Source organism: Pristiophorus japonicus, chromosome 1 (genome assembly GCF_044704955.1).
Source record: "Pristiophorus japonicus isolate sPriJap1 chromosome 1, sPriJap1.hap1, whole genome shotgun sequence".
In the NCBI taxonomy this organism is placed as follows: domain Eukaryota; kingdom Metazoa; phylum Chordata; class Chondrichthyes; family Pristiophoridae; genus Pristiophorus; species Pristiophorus japonicus.
Window position 1 is genome coordinate 116509533 of NC_091977.1, and position 16679 is coordinate 116526211.

The following is a 16679-nucleotide window of genomic DNA, read 5'->3' on the forward strand; positions in this document are numbered from 1 at the left end:
TTACATTGGCTACCCTCCACTCCATAGGAACTGATCCAGAGTCAATGGAATGTTGGAAAATGACTGTCAATGCATCCACTATTTCCAAGGCCACCTCCTTAAGTACTCTGGGATGCAGTCCATCAGGCCCTGGGGATTTATCGGCCTTCAATCCCATCAATTTCCTAAACACAATTTCCCGACTAATAAAGATTTCCCTCAGTTCCTCCTCCTTACTCGACCCTCTGACCCCTTTAATATCCGGAAGGTTGTTGGTGTCCTCCTTAGTGAATACCGAACCAAAGTACTTGTTCAATTGGTCTGCCATTTCTTTGTTCCCCGTTATGACTTCCCCTGATTCTGACTGCAGGGGACCTATGTTTGTCTTTACTAACCTTTTTCTCTTTACATACCTATAGAAACTTTTGCAATCCGCCTTAATGTTCCCTGCAAGCTTCTTCTCGTACTCCATTTTCCCTGCCCTAATCAAACCCTTTGTCCTCCTCTGCCGAGTTCTAAATTTCTCCCAGTCCCCGGGTTCGCTGCCATTTCTGGCCAATTTGTATGCCACTTCCTTGGCTTTACTACTATCCCTGATTTCCCTTGATAGCCACGGTTGAGCCAACTTCCCTTTTTTATTTTTACGCCAGACAGGAATGTACAATTGTTGTAGTTCATCCATGCGGTCTCTAAATGTCTGCCATTGCCCATCCACAGTCAACCCCTTAAGTATCATTCGCCAATCTATCCTAGCCAATTCACGCCTCATACCTTCAAAGTTACCCTTCTTTAAGTTCTGGACCATGGTCTCTGAATTAACTGTTTCATTCTTCCTCCTAATGCAGAATTCCACCATATTATGGTCACTCTTCCCCAAGGCGCCTCGCACAATGAGATTGCTAATTAATCCTCTCTCATTACACAACACCCAGTCTAAGAAGGCCTCCCCCCTAGTTGGTTCCTCGACATATTGGTCTCGAAAACCATCCCTTATGCACTCCAGGAAATCCTTCTCCACCGTATTACTTCCAGTTTGGCTCGCCCAATCTATGTGCATATTAAAATCACCCATTATAACTGCTGCACCTTTATTACATGCACCCCTAATTTCCTGTTTGATACCCTCCCCAACATCACTACTACTGTTTGGAGGTCTGTACACAACTCCCACTAACGTTTTTTGTACTTTGGTGTTCTGCAGCTCTACCCATATAGATTCCACATCATCCAAGCTAATGTCCTTCCTAACTATTGCATTAATCGCCTCTTTAACCAGCAATGCTACCCCACCTCCTTTTCCTTTTATTCTATCCTTCCTGAATGTTGAATACCCCTGGATGTTGAGTTCCCAGCCCTGATCATCCTGGAGCCACGTCTCCGTAATCCCAATCACATCATATTTGTCAACATCTATTTGCACAGTTAATTCATCCACCTTATTGCAGATACTCCTTGCATTAAGACACAAAGCCTTCAGGCTTGTTTTTTTAACACCCTTTGTCCTTTTAGAATTTTGCTGTACAGTGGCCCTTTTTGTTCTTTGCCTTGGGTTTCTCTGCCCTCCACGTTTCCACATCTCCTTTCTGTCTTTTGCTTTTGCCTCCTTTTTGTCTCCCTCTGTCTCCCTGCATTGGTTCCCATCCCCCTGCCATATTAGTTTAACTACTCCCCAACAGCACTAGCAAACACTCCCCCTAGGACATTGGTTCCGGTCCTGCCCAGATGCAGACCGTCTGCTTTGTACTGGTCCCACCTCCCCCAGAACCGGTTCCAATGCCCCAGGAATTTGAATCCTTCCCTGCTGCACCACTGCTCAAGCCACGTATTCATCTGCGCTATCCTCCTACTCTGACTAGCACGTGGCACTGGTAGCAATCCCGAGATTACTACTTTTGAGGTCCTACTTTTTAAATTGAGCTCCTAGCTCCTTAAATTCGTTTCGTAGGACCTCATCCCTTTTTTTAAACCTATGTCGTTGGTACCAATGTGCACCACGACAACTGGCTGTTCTCCCTCCCTTTTCAGAATGTCCTGCACCCGCTCCGAGACATCCTTGACCCTTGCACCAGGGAGGCAACATACCATCCTGGAGTCTCGGTTGCGGCCGCAGAAATGCCTATCTCTTCCCCTCACCATTGATAGAAGTGGACAAGATTACAACAGGTTTGGGATAAGGTATACAGAGAAAGGCAGTTCCCATGAGCTGATGGTGCAAGGACTAGGGGACACAGATTTAAGGTTTTGGTCAAGAGATACAAGGGGGGGGAGGCGGGGGAGAGAATGTGAGGAGGAACTATTTTTACGCAGCAAGTGGTAATGACCTAGAAGTCGCTGCTGACGAGGGTGGTGGTAGCGGAGACAATCAATGATTTCAAAAGGAAATTGGTTAGGCACTTGGATAGGCACATTTAAAGATCACATGGTTGAACTTCAAACAGTTGTACATCCGTGTCTGGAGTAAAAATAAAATGGGGAAGGTGGCTCAACCGTAGCTAACAAGGGAAATTAAGGATCGTGTTAAATCCAAGGAAGAGGCATATAAATTGGCCAGAAAAAGCAACAAATCTGAAGACTGGGAGAATTTTGTAACACAGCAGAGGAGGACAAAGGGTTTAATTAGGAGGGGGAAAATAGAGTACGAGAGGAAGCTTGCTGGGAACATTAAAAACTGACTGCAAAAGCTTCTATTAGATATGTGAAGAGAAAAAGATTAGTGAAAACAAGCATAGGTCCCTTGCAGTCAAATTCAGATGAATTTATAATGGGGAACAATGAAATGGCGGACCAGTTAAACAAATACTTCGGTTCTGTCTTCAGGAAGGAAGATACAAATAACCTTCCAGAAATACTAGGGGACCGAGGGTCTAGTGAGAAGGAGGAACTGAAGGAAATCTTTATTAGGCGGGAAATTGTTAGGGAAATTGATGGGATTGAAGGCCAATAAATCCCCTGGACCTGATGGTCTGCATCCCAGAGTACTTAAGGAAGTGGCCCTAGAAATAGTGGATGCATTGGTGATCATTTTCCAACAGTCTATCGACTGTGGATCAGCTCCTATGGACTGGAGGGTAACTAATGTACCACCACTGTTTAAAAAAGGAGGGAGCAAAAACAGGTAATTATAAACAATTAGCCCGACATCAGTAGTGGGGAAAATGTTGGAATCAATTATTAAAGATGAAATAGCAGCACATTTGGAAAGCAGTGACAGGATTGGTCCAAGTCAGCATGGATTTATGAAAGGGAAATCATGCTTGACAAATCTTCTGGAATTTTGGAGGATGTAACTAGTAGAGTGGACAAGGGAGAACCAGTGGATGTGGTGTATTTGGACTTTCAAAATCCTTTTGACAAGGTCCCACACAAGAGATTGGTGTGCAAAATCAAAGCACATGTTATTGGGGGTAATGTACTGACGTCGATAGAGAACTGGGTGGCAGACAGGAAGCAGAGAGTCGGGATAAACGGGCCCTTTTCAGAAAAGCAGGCAGTGACTAGTGGAGTGCCGCAGGGCTCAGTGCTGGGACCCCAGCTCTTTACAATATACATTAATGATTTAGACGAAGGAATTGAGTGCAATATCTCCAAGTTTGCAGATGACACTAAACTGGGTGGTGGTATGAGCTGTGAGGAGGATGCTAAAAGGCTGCAGGGTGACTTGGACAGGTTAGGTGAGTGGGCAAATGTGGTATAATGTGGATAAATGTGAGGTTATCCACTTTGGGGGCAAAAACACGAAGATAGAATATTATCTGAATGGCGGCAGATTAGGAAAGGGGGAGGTGCAACAAGACCTGGGTGTCATGGTTCATCAGTCATTGAAAGTTGGCATGCAGGTACAGCAGGCAGTGAAGGCGGCAAATGGTATGTTGACCTTCATTGCTCGGGGATTTGAGTATAGGAGCAGGGAGGTCTTACTACAGTTGTACAGGGCCTTGGTGAGGCCTCACCTGGAATAGTGTGTTCAGTTTTGTTCTCCTAATCTGAGGAAGGACATTCTTGCTATTGAGTGCAGCGAAGGTTCACCACACTGATTCCCGGGATGGCCGGACTGACATATGAGGAGAGATTGGATCAACTGGGCCTTTATACATTGGAGTTTAGAAAGATGAGAGGGGATCTCATAGAAACATATAAAATTCTGACGTGACTGGACAGGTTAGATGTGGGAAGAATGTTCCCAATGATGGGGCAGTCCAGAACCAGGGGACACAATCTAAGGATAATGGGTAGGCCATTTAGGACTGAGATGAGGAGAAACTTCTTCACTCAGAGAGTTGTTAACCTGTGGAATTCCCTACTGCAGAGAGTTGTTGATGCCAGTTCATTGGATATATTCGAGAGAGAGTTAGATACGGCCCTTACGGGTAAAAGGGATCAAGGGGTATGGCGAGAAAGCAGGAAAGGGGTACGGAGGGAATGATCAGTCTTGATCTTGTTGAATGGTGGTGCAGGCTTGAGGGGTCGAATGGCCTACTCCTGCACCTATTTTCTTTGTTTCTATGTTGAGAGAAATAAACTTGCAGGGCTACGGGGATAGAGCAGAATGGGACTGATTGGATTTCTCTACAGAGAGCCGACATAGACTTGATGGGCCGAATGGCCTCCTTCTGTGCCATAATGACTATGACAACCAAGACAAATAGATAGGAGCGGGAGGTGCTAGATCATAGACTTCCTTTACATTTATCCAGGTCAAATGGAGAATGGACCAGTTATGCATTATTGAAAATATTAAAGCGGAAAGACCTAGGAGTCTTCATAGACTTGACACTTGTGTCCAGATGTAGAGCAGTCAAAGCCAGCAGAATATTGAGCTACAAAGTCAAAACAATACAAGTCAGACAATACAAGTCAGAGGAAGTCATGATAAATTGTACAGCTGTCTGGATCATACCAGAGAGTTCAGCATCCAGTTATAGTCAGACACAAATAAGATATTGGGCTGGAATTGCTGAAAATAATAATGGTGTGAACGACACATGCTATTACTAATGTGAAAATCGTCCAGCAACTTGGCGATGAAGAGCTACTCCGTGAATTGTGAATCGTGAATCGCCACAAGTTTCTGGACAATTATATTGTTCAAGCAATGTACAGATATCTGCACAGCCAGTGACAATGAGGAAAAACCAAAAAGCACAGCTTGGGAAACCCTTGTAACAAAAATAGTATTTTCTTGACTGCTACCAGTCATTACACAGTAGCAGTGTCTTTACTGGTAGGAATATCAGGACTTCACTTACATAGCATCATGTTCAGTTTCCACATCTGCAAGCCACAGTGCAGTCAGTTTACAGGAAGAATAGCAGCAACATCAAATGGTGAATGTAAGAGACTGGCACTCAACTGGTAAATGTAAGAGACTGGCAGAGTCAGGTCACTCCCCCAAGACCCAAAATGCAGCAATAAAACAACTATTGTAGTCACTTAAATAAACAAAGGGCTAAAAGTGGTACTGAACAAACATAAAAGGAAGTGAATACAAGAAAGGTGATCGACCTGAAACGTTAATTTTGTTTCTCTCTCTCTCTCTCCAAAGATGCTGCTTAGAAAATGCTGGAAATACTGTTTATATTACATATTTAACACATTGATGAAAGTCATTTTGGGAAGCATACAGTTGCTAGATGTTGAAACAACTGCAGAGTATCAGGAGAAAAAAATATATTGTTTAAGCTGGTGGCTGTAACATGACTTAGTAAACCAGTAATATCTACCAATTTATCCATTGAACAGCATTTCATTGTCGTTAAATACCTAATACTTTCTAGATTTGTTTGTAACCACTAGTTATGGAAAACTATTGTACAGTATTCTCTACTGCAACAACTGTAGCTACCACATGCTGTCTCTGACTAGATTTAACATCTGACTGCAGTGATTGGGCACCACGGAGTTGGAAAATTGTTCACATCACCCGTGACTGGCAAATGAAAGCTTCTCAAACTGCTGGAATGATCCCAACCAGTCAGTCAATCACAATCAATGGGGAATAAGCCCCATCACAAAATTACCATTAATTCAGTACCGGTTAACTTTAAATTAGCAATCGCAACGACAAACCACAAAGCTAGGCACAATGGGAAATATAAAATTTATATTGGGGCTTATTGCCAATCCACTCAATAGCAGAAATACGCATCAAATGTGTTCTTTGCATGTTAAAAAGCAGCCTAACATTTCCTAAAGGGACATCAATTTCCTTAGATAGTAGAAAGGTCACAGCAACTGCAAGTACTCGATCCCACTTCTTCCACTGGAAGAGACCAGAGGGGAGGCACTTCAAAAAAAGGCACAGAAAACAAACGACACATTTTTAATGGGTCTCTGAATAGCTAGCTCCGAAAGAGCAGCATGTGTAGAGATAGTCCTCATTAAAGTTTCCAATTTTTTTAAATAAAAAAATTAAAAGGTCTTCTCTCCCACCCCCACCAGTAGTAAGTTGCTGCTCATCAAAAAGCTTCGGATCTTTGACAGCGATGCCCGGACTCCTTCCGCCTTCCAGCAGTCATCAATTCTATTCATTTGTTGTGAAACACACACACCGACATTTCAAGCCCAGTCGAGTGAATGCTCCGACACACCAAACATCAACGCCGCTTCGATCAACAACCCTTCATTCTCAACGCGTTGGCTGACAAAGCGGAGACACAAAGTAACTCACCGGCAGTGGCAGCTTGGAAGGACCGGCACCAAAGTTGATCACTTGCTTCCGACCGCTCTCCATTTCGAGATGTGTGGATATTGTGCACAAACTCCTCTCACTTCACTTTGCAATTCTCCCCACACCACACCGGATTCCACAACACAGCCCGTGCTTCTTTATTGGCTGTTTTCACATGGCGATTGTGTTCAGACTTCTAATTGGTTGTTCGGAGGCTGACGTCCTATCCAATTGGCTGGCCGCTCCGAGTGCACGAGGTGGCTGCGTGATCCCAGCAGTTCAGTGCAACAGTGGCAGTGATTGCACCAGCATTCAGGCACAAGGTAAACTAATCAATCCCCTTCATCCCGACTGAATACCTCAAGTATTTAACACACACACTTACATTATACTTTAGTAGAGATTAATATAAATATGTTTTAATTAACCTTACAAAGAAATTCCCGACTGGAAACCTAACGTCTAAGAAAAAAACTAGTTTTGATTTACATGTTTTCATACCCTGGATTTCTGTTTTATATATATATATATATTCAAATGTATATTGTGTGTAGAGAAAGAGATGGTGATTTCACGATATATGCTCCTCCATTAGCCGAATAGGAGCTTTGTAACAAAGTAATTACGGAATATATTTTGACTCAAGGTGTGTGTATCAGCTGATCAACCAGTTGTTATAAACATGTTGGGGTAAATAACACCTGATGCTCCTTTCTCCTCTGCTACTTCCCAATCAGATTGCCACTCTTCCTGCACACTGTCTCACATCTGCTTTGATCTTCCGTGCAAATTTTTCAACCCCTTAAAGTCTCAAATGTGCTTCACATATAATTAATTACTTTGGAATGCCTATATTGTTATATAGGCAAACATGGTTATGAAAGGTAAGAACGATTCTATTACCTCCCAAGTAATGATTTTCAGCCACACAATACACATTCTCCTTTTTCAGTCTTTCTGTCACATGCTTTATTGTTACACACAAGACAATGCTGTCATCCTGAGAGAGCATAGCAGGTTTGTGCTTTACGGAATCACTGCCACTCCCCCAGGGCAGCGCCTCAGCAATTCTACTAATCTGTTGGAGGAGACCCTTCGAGGCCTTTTGAACACTGGCATCCACAGCCATGATGGTAGCGGTTATGTCTCAAATAAAGCAATATGACTGAGTACTGTAGACTTGAGTGTGACTTTAGTCCCTTTATTCTGACTCCAGAGCTCTGGCACAGCAGGGGAGGCCTGCTTATATGCAGTGGTTCCAAGGGATGCTGGGATCCCTTGGGACTCCAACAGATGCGCCTTCAGATGCGCCTTCTGAATGCTGGTTAGAAGGTGTTGCATACATAACATCACTCCCTCCCAAAGTCAATAGTACACTTATTTACAGGGTGAGACGATCTGGGGCTTTCTGCTCCCTAGTCGATCGTCTCGGTGCAAACACAGCTACAGGAGAGATGGGTGGACCTTCGCTGGGCTGCTGTGAAGCTGGCCTTGCTGGGCTGCTGGGGATGATGAGTTCAGCTTCGTTTTCATCCGTGATGTCAGTTGCCACTTGTGTGTGTATCAGTGGGTCGAAGTTGATGGTGTCCTCTTCAGGTTGCTCGTGGCTGTCTATGAATCGCAGTTTGGTTTGGACCAAATGCTTTCAGTAACTTACTCCATTTGCAAGTTTGATCTCAAACACCCTACTCCCTTCTTTGGCTACGACAATGCCAGCAAGTCATTTGGGACCATGTCCATAGTTGAGTACAAATACAGGGTCATTGATTTCAATGTCCCGTGACAACTTTGCGCGATCATGGTACATGCTTTGATGATGCCGCCTGCCCTCGACATGATCATGGAGATCAGGGTGGACTTGAGAACCTTGTTTTGAGTGCCCTTTTCATGAGCAGTTCGGCAGGGGGAACCCCGGTGAGCGAGTGGGGTCTTGTGCGGTAGCTGAATAGGACTCAGGACAGACGGGTCTGCAGGGAGCCTTCCGACACTCGTTTCAAGCTTTGCTTGATGGTTTGGACTGCCCGTTCTGCCTGGCCGTTAGATGTGGGCTTGAACGGGGCAGATGGGACGTGCTTGATCCCATTGCGTGTCATGAATTCCTTGAATTCAGCGCTGGTGAAGCACGGCCTATTGTCGCTGACAAGGACATCATGTAGGCCATGCGTGGCAAACATGGCTTGTAGACTATCGATGGTGGCAGTGGACGTGCTTACAGACATTATTACACACTCAATCCATTTTGAATAAGCATGCACAACAACCTAAAATATTTTGCCTAGAAACAGGCCAGCGAAGTCAACATGGATCATAGACCACGGTTTGGAGGGCCATGACCACAAACTTAGCAGTGCCTCCCTGGGTGCATTGCTCAGTTGAGTGCAAGTGTTGCATTGACGCACGCAAGACTCCAAATCTGAGTCGATGCCAGGCCACCACACATGGGATCTGGCTATAGCTTTCATCATTACTATGCCTGGGTGGGTACTGTGTAGGTCGCGTATGAACGTTTCCCTGCCTTTTTTAGGCAAGACCACACGATTATCCAACAAAAGACAGTCTGCCTGTATGCACATTTCTTCTTTGCACCGCTGGAACGGCTTGATCTCATCATGCATCACCGCTGGGAAGCTGGACCAGCTCCCATGGAGGACACAGTTTTTTACAAGGGACAGTAAAGGATCCTGGCTGGTCCAGGTCCTGATCTGGTGGGCCGTAACAGGTGACTTTTCATTTTCAAATGCATCCATCACCAAGAGCAAGTCTGCAGGCTGTGCCATTTCCACCCCAGTGGTGGGCAATGGTAGCTGACTGAGAGCATCAGCACAGTTCTCTGTGCCTGGCCTGTGGTGAATTACATAGTTATAAGCAGACAGCGTGAGCGCCCATCTTTGGATGTGAGCAAAGGCATTGCTATTAATACCTTTGCTCTCTGAGAATAGCGATAGGAGCAGCTTATGGTCAGTTTCTAACTCTAACTTAAACCCAAACAGATACTGGTGCATTTTTTTCACCCCATAAACGCATGCCAGAGCTTCTTTTTCAATCATGCTGTAGGCCCTTTCGGCCTTGGACAAACTCCTGGACGCTTAAGTGACCGGTTGCAATGTTCCCGATTCGTTTGCTTGTAACACCCGACCCCGTACAAAGATGCATCGCAAGCTAGCACTAAACGTCTATATGAGTCATACAGAACAAGCAGTTTGTTGGAACATAACAGATTTCTGGCTTTCTCAAAAGCAGTCTCTTGTGATTTCCCCCAAACCCAGTCATCTCCCTTGCATAGCAACACGTTTATAGGTTAGAGCAAAGTGCTTAATCGGGTAGGAAATTACCAAAATAATTGAGGAGTCCCAGAAACAACTGCAGCTTCGTCACGTTCTGTGGTCTCGGTGCGTTCTTGATGGTCTCCGTCTTGGCTTCAGTGGGTCTGATGCCATTTTCCCCGATTCTTCTCCCTAAGAACTCAACCTCTGAGGCCAGGAAAACACAGTTTGAGCTTTTCAACCTGAGTCCCACACGATCTAGCCAACTTAGAACTTCTTCCAGTTTCTGCAAGTGTTCGATGGTGTCCCGACCTGTGATCAATATGTCATACTGGAAAACCACAGTGCGCGGAATTGACTTTAGCAGACTCTCCATGTTCCTTTGAAAAATAGCCGCGGCTGATCGAATCCCAAACGGGCATCTATTGTAGATGAACAGACCTTTGTGCGTGTTGATGCAGGTGAGGCCTTTCGAAGATTCTGCCAGTTCCTGCTTCATGTAGGCCGAGGTCAGGTCCAACTTGGTGAACGTCTTCCCTCCTGCCAGCGTCGCAAATAGGTCGTCTGCCTTGGGTAGCGGGTACTGCTCCTGCAGCGAAAAACAGTTCATCGTCCCCACAAATTCTGACCGTGCCATCGCCCTTGAGAACCGGAACAATCATTGAACTCAACTGGCACGATGATGCCCTCTCGTTACATCCTGTCCAGCTCAATCTCCACTTTCTCTCGCATCATGTATGGCACCGCACGTGCCTTGTGGTGGATGGGTCGTGTACCGGGAACCAAGTGGATCTGTACCTTCGCCCCAGAGAAATTTTCGATGCCTGGCACAAACAACGACGGGAACTTGCTCAAAACTTGGGCATAGAAACATAGAAAATAGATGCAGGAGTAGACCATTCGGCCCTTCGAGTCTGCACCACTATTCGATAAGATCATGGCTGATCATTCCCTCAGTACCCCTTTCCTGCTTTCTCTCCATACCCCTTGATCCCTTTAGCCGTAAGGGCCATATCTAACTCCCTCTTGAATATATCCAATGAACTGGCATCAACAACTCTCTGCGGTAGGGAATTCCACAGGTTAACAACTCTCTGAGTGAAGAAGTTTCTCCTCATCTCAGTCCTAATTGGCCTACCCCTTATCCTAAGACTGTGTCCCCTGGTTCTGGACTTCCCCAACATCGGGAACAATCTACCCACATCTAACCTGCCCGTCCCGTCAGAATCTTGTATGTTTCTATGAGATCCCCTCTCATCCTTCTAAACTCCAATGTATAAAGGCCCAGTTGATCCAATCTATCAGTCTGGCCATCCAGGGAATCAATCTGGTGAACCTTCGCTGCACTCCCTCAATAGCAAGAATGTCCTTCCTCAGATTAGGAGACCAAAGCTGAACACAATATTCCAGGTGAGGCCTCACCAAGGCTCTGTACAACTGCAGTAAGACCTCCCTGCTCCTATACTCAAATCCCCTAGCTATGAAGGCCAACATACCATTTGCCTTCTTTACCGCCTGCTGCACCTGTATGACAACTTTCAATGACTGATGAGCCATGACACCCAGGTCTTGTTGCACCTCCCCTTTTCCTAAATTGCCACCATTCAGGTAATATTCTGTCTTCGTGTTTTTGCCCCCAAAGTGGATAACCTCACATTTATCCACATTATACGGCATCTGCCATGCATTTGCCCACTCACCTAATCTGTCTAAGTCACCTTGTAGCCTCTTAGCATCCCCCTCACAGCTCACACCGCCACCCAGTTTAGTGTCATCTGCAAACTTGGAGATATTACACTCGATTCCTTCATCCAAATCATTGATGTATATTGTAAAGAGCTGAGGTCCCAGCACTGAGCCCTGCGGCACTCCACTAGTCACTGCCTGCCATTCTGAAAAGGACCCGTTTATCCCGACTCTCTGCTTCCTGTCTGCCAACCAGTTCTCTATCCACGTCAGTATATTACCCCCAATACCATGTGCTTTGATTTTGCACACCACTCTCTTGTGTGGGACCTTGTCAAAAGGCTTTTGAAAGTCCAAATACACAACATCCACTGGTTCTCCCATGTCCACTCTACTGGTTACATCCTCAAAAAATTCCAGAAGATTTGTCAAGCATGATTTCCCTTTCATAAATCTATGCTGACTTGGACCGACCCTGTCACTGCTTTCCAAATGCACTGCTATTTCATCCTTAATAATTGATTCCAACATTTTCCCCACCACTGATGTCTGGCTAACCGGTCTATAATTACCTGCTTTCTCCCTCCCTCCCTTTTTAAAAAGTGGTGTTACATTAGCTACCCTCCAGTCCATATGAACTGATCCCCGGGTCGATAGACTGTTGGAAAATGATCACCAATGCATCCACTATTTCTAGGGCCACTTCCTTAAGTACTCTGGGATGCAGACTATCAGGCCTCGGGGATTTATCGGCCTTCAATCCCATCAATTTCCCTAACACAATTTCCCGCCTAATAAGGATATCCTTCAGTTCATCCTTTTCACTAGACCCTCGGTCCCCTAGTACTTTCAGAAGGTTATTTGTGTTTTTCTTCGTGAAGACAGAACCAAAGTATTTGTTCAATTGGTCTGCCATTCCTTTGTTCCCCATTATAAATTCACCTGAATCCGACTGCAAGGGGCCTACGTTTGTCTTCACTAATCTTTTTCTCTTCACATATGTATCGAAGCTTTTGCAGTCGGTTTTTATGTTCCCGGCAAGCTTCTTCTCGTACTCTATTTTCCCCCTCTTAATTAAACCCTTTGTCCTCCTCGGCTGAATTCTAAATTTCTCCCAGTCTTCAGGTTTGCTGCTTTTTCTGGCCAATTTATATGCTTCTTCCTTGGATTTAACACTATCCTTAATTTCCCTTGTTAGCCATGGTTGAGCCACCTTCCCCGTTTTATTTTTACTCCAGACAGGGATGTACAATTGCTGAAGTTCATCCATGTGATCTTTAAATGTTTGCCATTGCCTATCCACCATCAACCCTTTAAGTATCATTTGCCAGTCTACTCTAGCCAATTCACGCCTCAAACCATCTTTCCTTACGTTCAGGACCCTAGTTTCTGAATTAACTGTGTCACTCTCCATCCTAATAAAAAATTCTACCATGTTATGGTCAGTCTTCCCCAAGGGGTCTCGCACAACAAGATTGCTAATTAGTCTTTTCTCATTACACATCACCCAGTCTAGGATGGCCAGCTCACTAGTTGGTTCCTCAACATATTGGTCTAGAAAACCATCCCTAAAACACTCCAGGAAAACCTCCTCCACCGCATTGCTACCAGTTTAGTTAGCCCAATCAATATGTAGGTTAAAGTCACCCATGATAACTGCTGTACCTTTATTGCATGCATCCCTTATTTCTTGTTTGATGCTGTCCCCAACCTTACCACTACTGTTTGGTGGTCTGTACACAACTCCCACTGGCGTTTTCTGCCCCTTGGTAATCCGCAGCTCCACCCATACCGATTCCACATCATCCAAGCTAATGTCCTTTCTTACTATTGCATTCATTTCATCTTTAATCAGCAATGCCACCCCGCCCCCATTTCCTTTCTGTTTATCCTTCCTAAATGTTGAATACCCCTGGATGTTGAGTTCCCAGCCTTGGTCACCCTGGAGCCATGTCTCCGTGATGCCACTTACATCATACCCGTTAACTGCTATCTGCGCAGTTAATTCATCCACGTTGTTCCGAATACTCCTCACATGGTGGCACAGAGCCTTCAGGCTTGTCTTTCAAACACACTTTGCCCCTTTAGAATTTTGCTGTAATGTGGCCCTTTTTGCTTTTTGCCTTAGGTTTCTCTGCCCTCCACTTTTACTTTTCTATCTTTTGCTTCTGCCCCATTCTACTTCCCTCTGTCTCCCTGCATAGATTCCCATCCCCCTGTCGTATTAGTTTAACTCCTCCCCAACAGCACTAGCAAACACTCCCCCTAGGACATTGATTCTGGTCCTGCCCAGGTGCAGACTGTCCGGTTTGTACTGGTCCCACCTCCCCCAGAACCGGTTCCAATGTCCCAGGAATTTGAATCCCTCCTTGCTGCACCACTCCTCAAGCCACGTATTCATCTGAGCTATCCTGCGATTCCTACTCTGACTAGCACGTGGCACTGGTAGAAATCCTGAGATTACTGCTTTTTAATTTAGCTCCTAGCTCCCTAAATTCGTCTTGTAGGACCTCATCCCTTTTTTTACCTATATCGTTGGTACCTATATGTACCACGACAACTGGCTGTTCACCCTCCCTTTTCAGAATGCCCTGCACCCACTCTGAGACATCCTTGACCCTTGCACCAGGGAGGCAACATACCACACAAGGCGTCATCAACGGACGAAAGGACACAGATGTCGTCCCAGTTCCAGCGGATTTTGCCCAGCCAGCTTCTGCCGAACAGTGTGGGGCCATCTCCTGGTACAATCCATAGTGGTAGTTCATGCACCACTCCATCATAGAAGACTTTTACTACTGCACTGCCAATTACAGGGATCAGCTCTTTAATGTAAGTTCACAGCTTGGACCTTTGTGCCTTGTTGCACCACAGCCTCTCGAAGGCCTTTTTGCTCATGATAGACTGACTTGCACCCGTGTCCAATTCCATGGATACTGGAATCCCGTTCAGTTCAACTTTCAACATGATTGGTGGACATTTGGTGGTGAAGGTGTGTACCCCGTACACTTCTGCCTCCTCGGTTCGAGTCTCTAGTTCAGTTTGATCCGCCATGGATCGGTCTTCCTCTGCAACGTGGTGGTTTGCAGGTTTTGCAGCTCATATGCACATTCGCTGGAAGTGTCTCATTGTTCCACAGCCTTTGCATGCAAAGTGTTTGAAGTGGCATTGATGGGCTCGTTGATCACCTCCGCATCGCCAACAAGGTGTTAATTGCCTCGCATTCACACTTGATGGTAGACTCAGTCATCTGAGGTCGTGCAGCTGCAGATGTGTACATTCTGCCATATGCATTCCTGCCTGAAAACAATATTACTTTGTGTACAGTGCTTGCCGATGCATCATTATTCTGCGAAATCTATTTGGTGTTATCGCTGGTGTACATAAATGCCTGGGCTATCATTATGGCTTTGCTCAGGTTCGGTGTTTCAACAGTCAATAGTTTGCGAAGGATAACCTCATGGCCAATGCCAAGCACACAAAAGTCTCTTAGCATTTGCTCCAGGAATCCACCGAATTCGCAATGTCCTGCAAGGCGCCTTAGTTCGGCGACGTAGCTCGCCACTTTCTGGCCTTCAGACCATTGACATGTATAAAATTGATACCTTGCCATCAGAACGCTCTCCTTCGGATTTAGGTGCTCCCGGACCAGCGTACACAGTTCTTCAAACGATTTGGTTGTTGGTTTCACTGGAGCAAGAAGATTCTTCATGAGGCCATAGGTTGTTGCCCTGCAGGCGGTGAGGAGGATCGGCCTTCGTTTGGCAGCGTTCTCATTCCCTTCCAGCTCATTGGCCACGAAGTATTGGTTGAGTCGCTCCACAAAGGCTTCCCAATCATCATCTTCTGAGAATTTCTCCAGGATACCGACAGTTCTCTGCATTTTTGCGTGATGTTCCGTTATCTATTACTCGTCGCCAATTGTTATGTCTCAAATAAAGCAATGTGACTGAGTACTGTAGACTTGAGTAAGTATGACCTTAGTCTCTTTATTCTGACTCCAGAGTGCTGGCACAGCATGGGAGGCCTGCTTATATGCAGTGCTCCCAAGTGATGCTTGGATCCCTTGGGACTCCAACAGATGTGCCCTCTGGTGGTGGTAGAATGCTGGTTACAAGGTGTTGCATACATAACGGTAGCATAGAAACATAGACATAGAAATATAGAAAATAGGTGCAGGAGTAGGCCATTCGGCCCTTCTAGCCTGCACCGCCATTCATGGCTGAACATGCAACTTCAGTACCCCATTCCTGCTTTCTCACCATACCCCTTGATTCCCCTAGTAGTAAGGACTTCATCTAACTCCTTTTTGAATATATTTAGTGAATTGGCCTCAACAACTTTCTGTGGTAGAGAATTCCACAGGTTCACCACTCTCTGGGTGAAGAAGTTTCTCCGCATCTCGGTCCTAAATGGCTTACCCCTTATCCTTAGACTGTGACCTCTGGTTCTGGACTTCCCCAACATTGGGAACATTCTTCCTGCATCTAACCTGTCTAACCCCGTCAGAATTTTATATGTTTCTATGAGGTCCCCTCTCATTCTTCTGAACTCCAGTGAATACAAGCCCAGTTGATCCAGTCTTTCTTGATAGGTCAGTCCCGCCATCCCGGGAATCAGTCTGGTGAACCTTCGCTGCACTCCCTCAATAGCAAGAATGTCCTTCCTCAGGTTAGGAGATCAAAACTGTACACAATACTCCAGGTGTGGCCTCACCAAGGCCCTGTACAACTGTAGCAACACCTCTCTGCCCCTGTACTCAAATCCCCTCGCTATGAAGGCCAACATGCCATTTGCTTTCTTAACCGCCTGCTGTACCTGCATGCCAACCTTCAATGACTGATGTACCATGACACCCAGGTCTCGTTGCACCTCCCCTTTTCCTAATCTGTCACCATTCAGATAATAGTCTGTCTCTCTGTTTTTACCACCAAAGTGGATAACCTCACATTTATCCACATTATACTTCATCTGCCATGCATTTGCCCACTCACCTAACCTATCCAAGTCGCTCTGCAGCCTCATAGCATCCTCCTCGCAGCTCACACTGCCACCCAACTTAGTGTCATCCGCAAATTTGGAGA

General features: G+C 45.5%; 1 protein-coding gene across 1 annotated transcript in view; it reads right to left on the minus strand.

The window, feature by feature from the left end:
- The window catches only part of LOC139265538 (phosphoserine aminotransferase-like), a 30933-nt gene extending 24159 nt beyond the window's left edge, over window positions 1-6774 (minus strand). The window contains exon 1 of the mRNA XM_070882585.1: window positions 6647-6774. Within this exon, the coding sequence (XP_070738686.1) occupies window positions 6647-6709 (63 nt within the window). The 5' untranslated portion in view covers window positions 6710-6774. The remainder of the gene's footprint in view (window positions 1-6646) is intronic.
- Between the last annotated feature and the right edge of the window lie 9905 nt (window positions 6775-16679).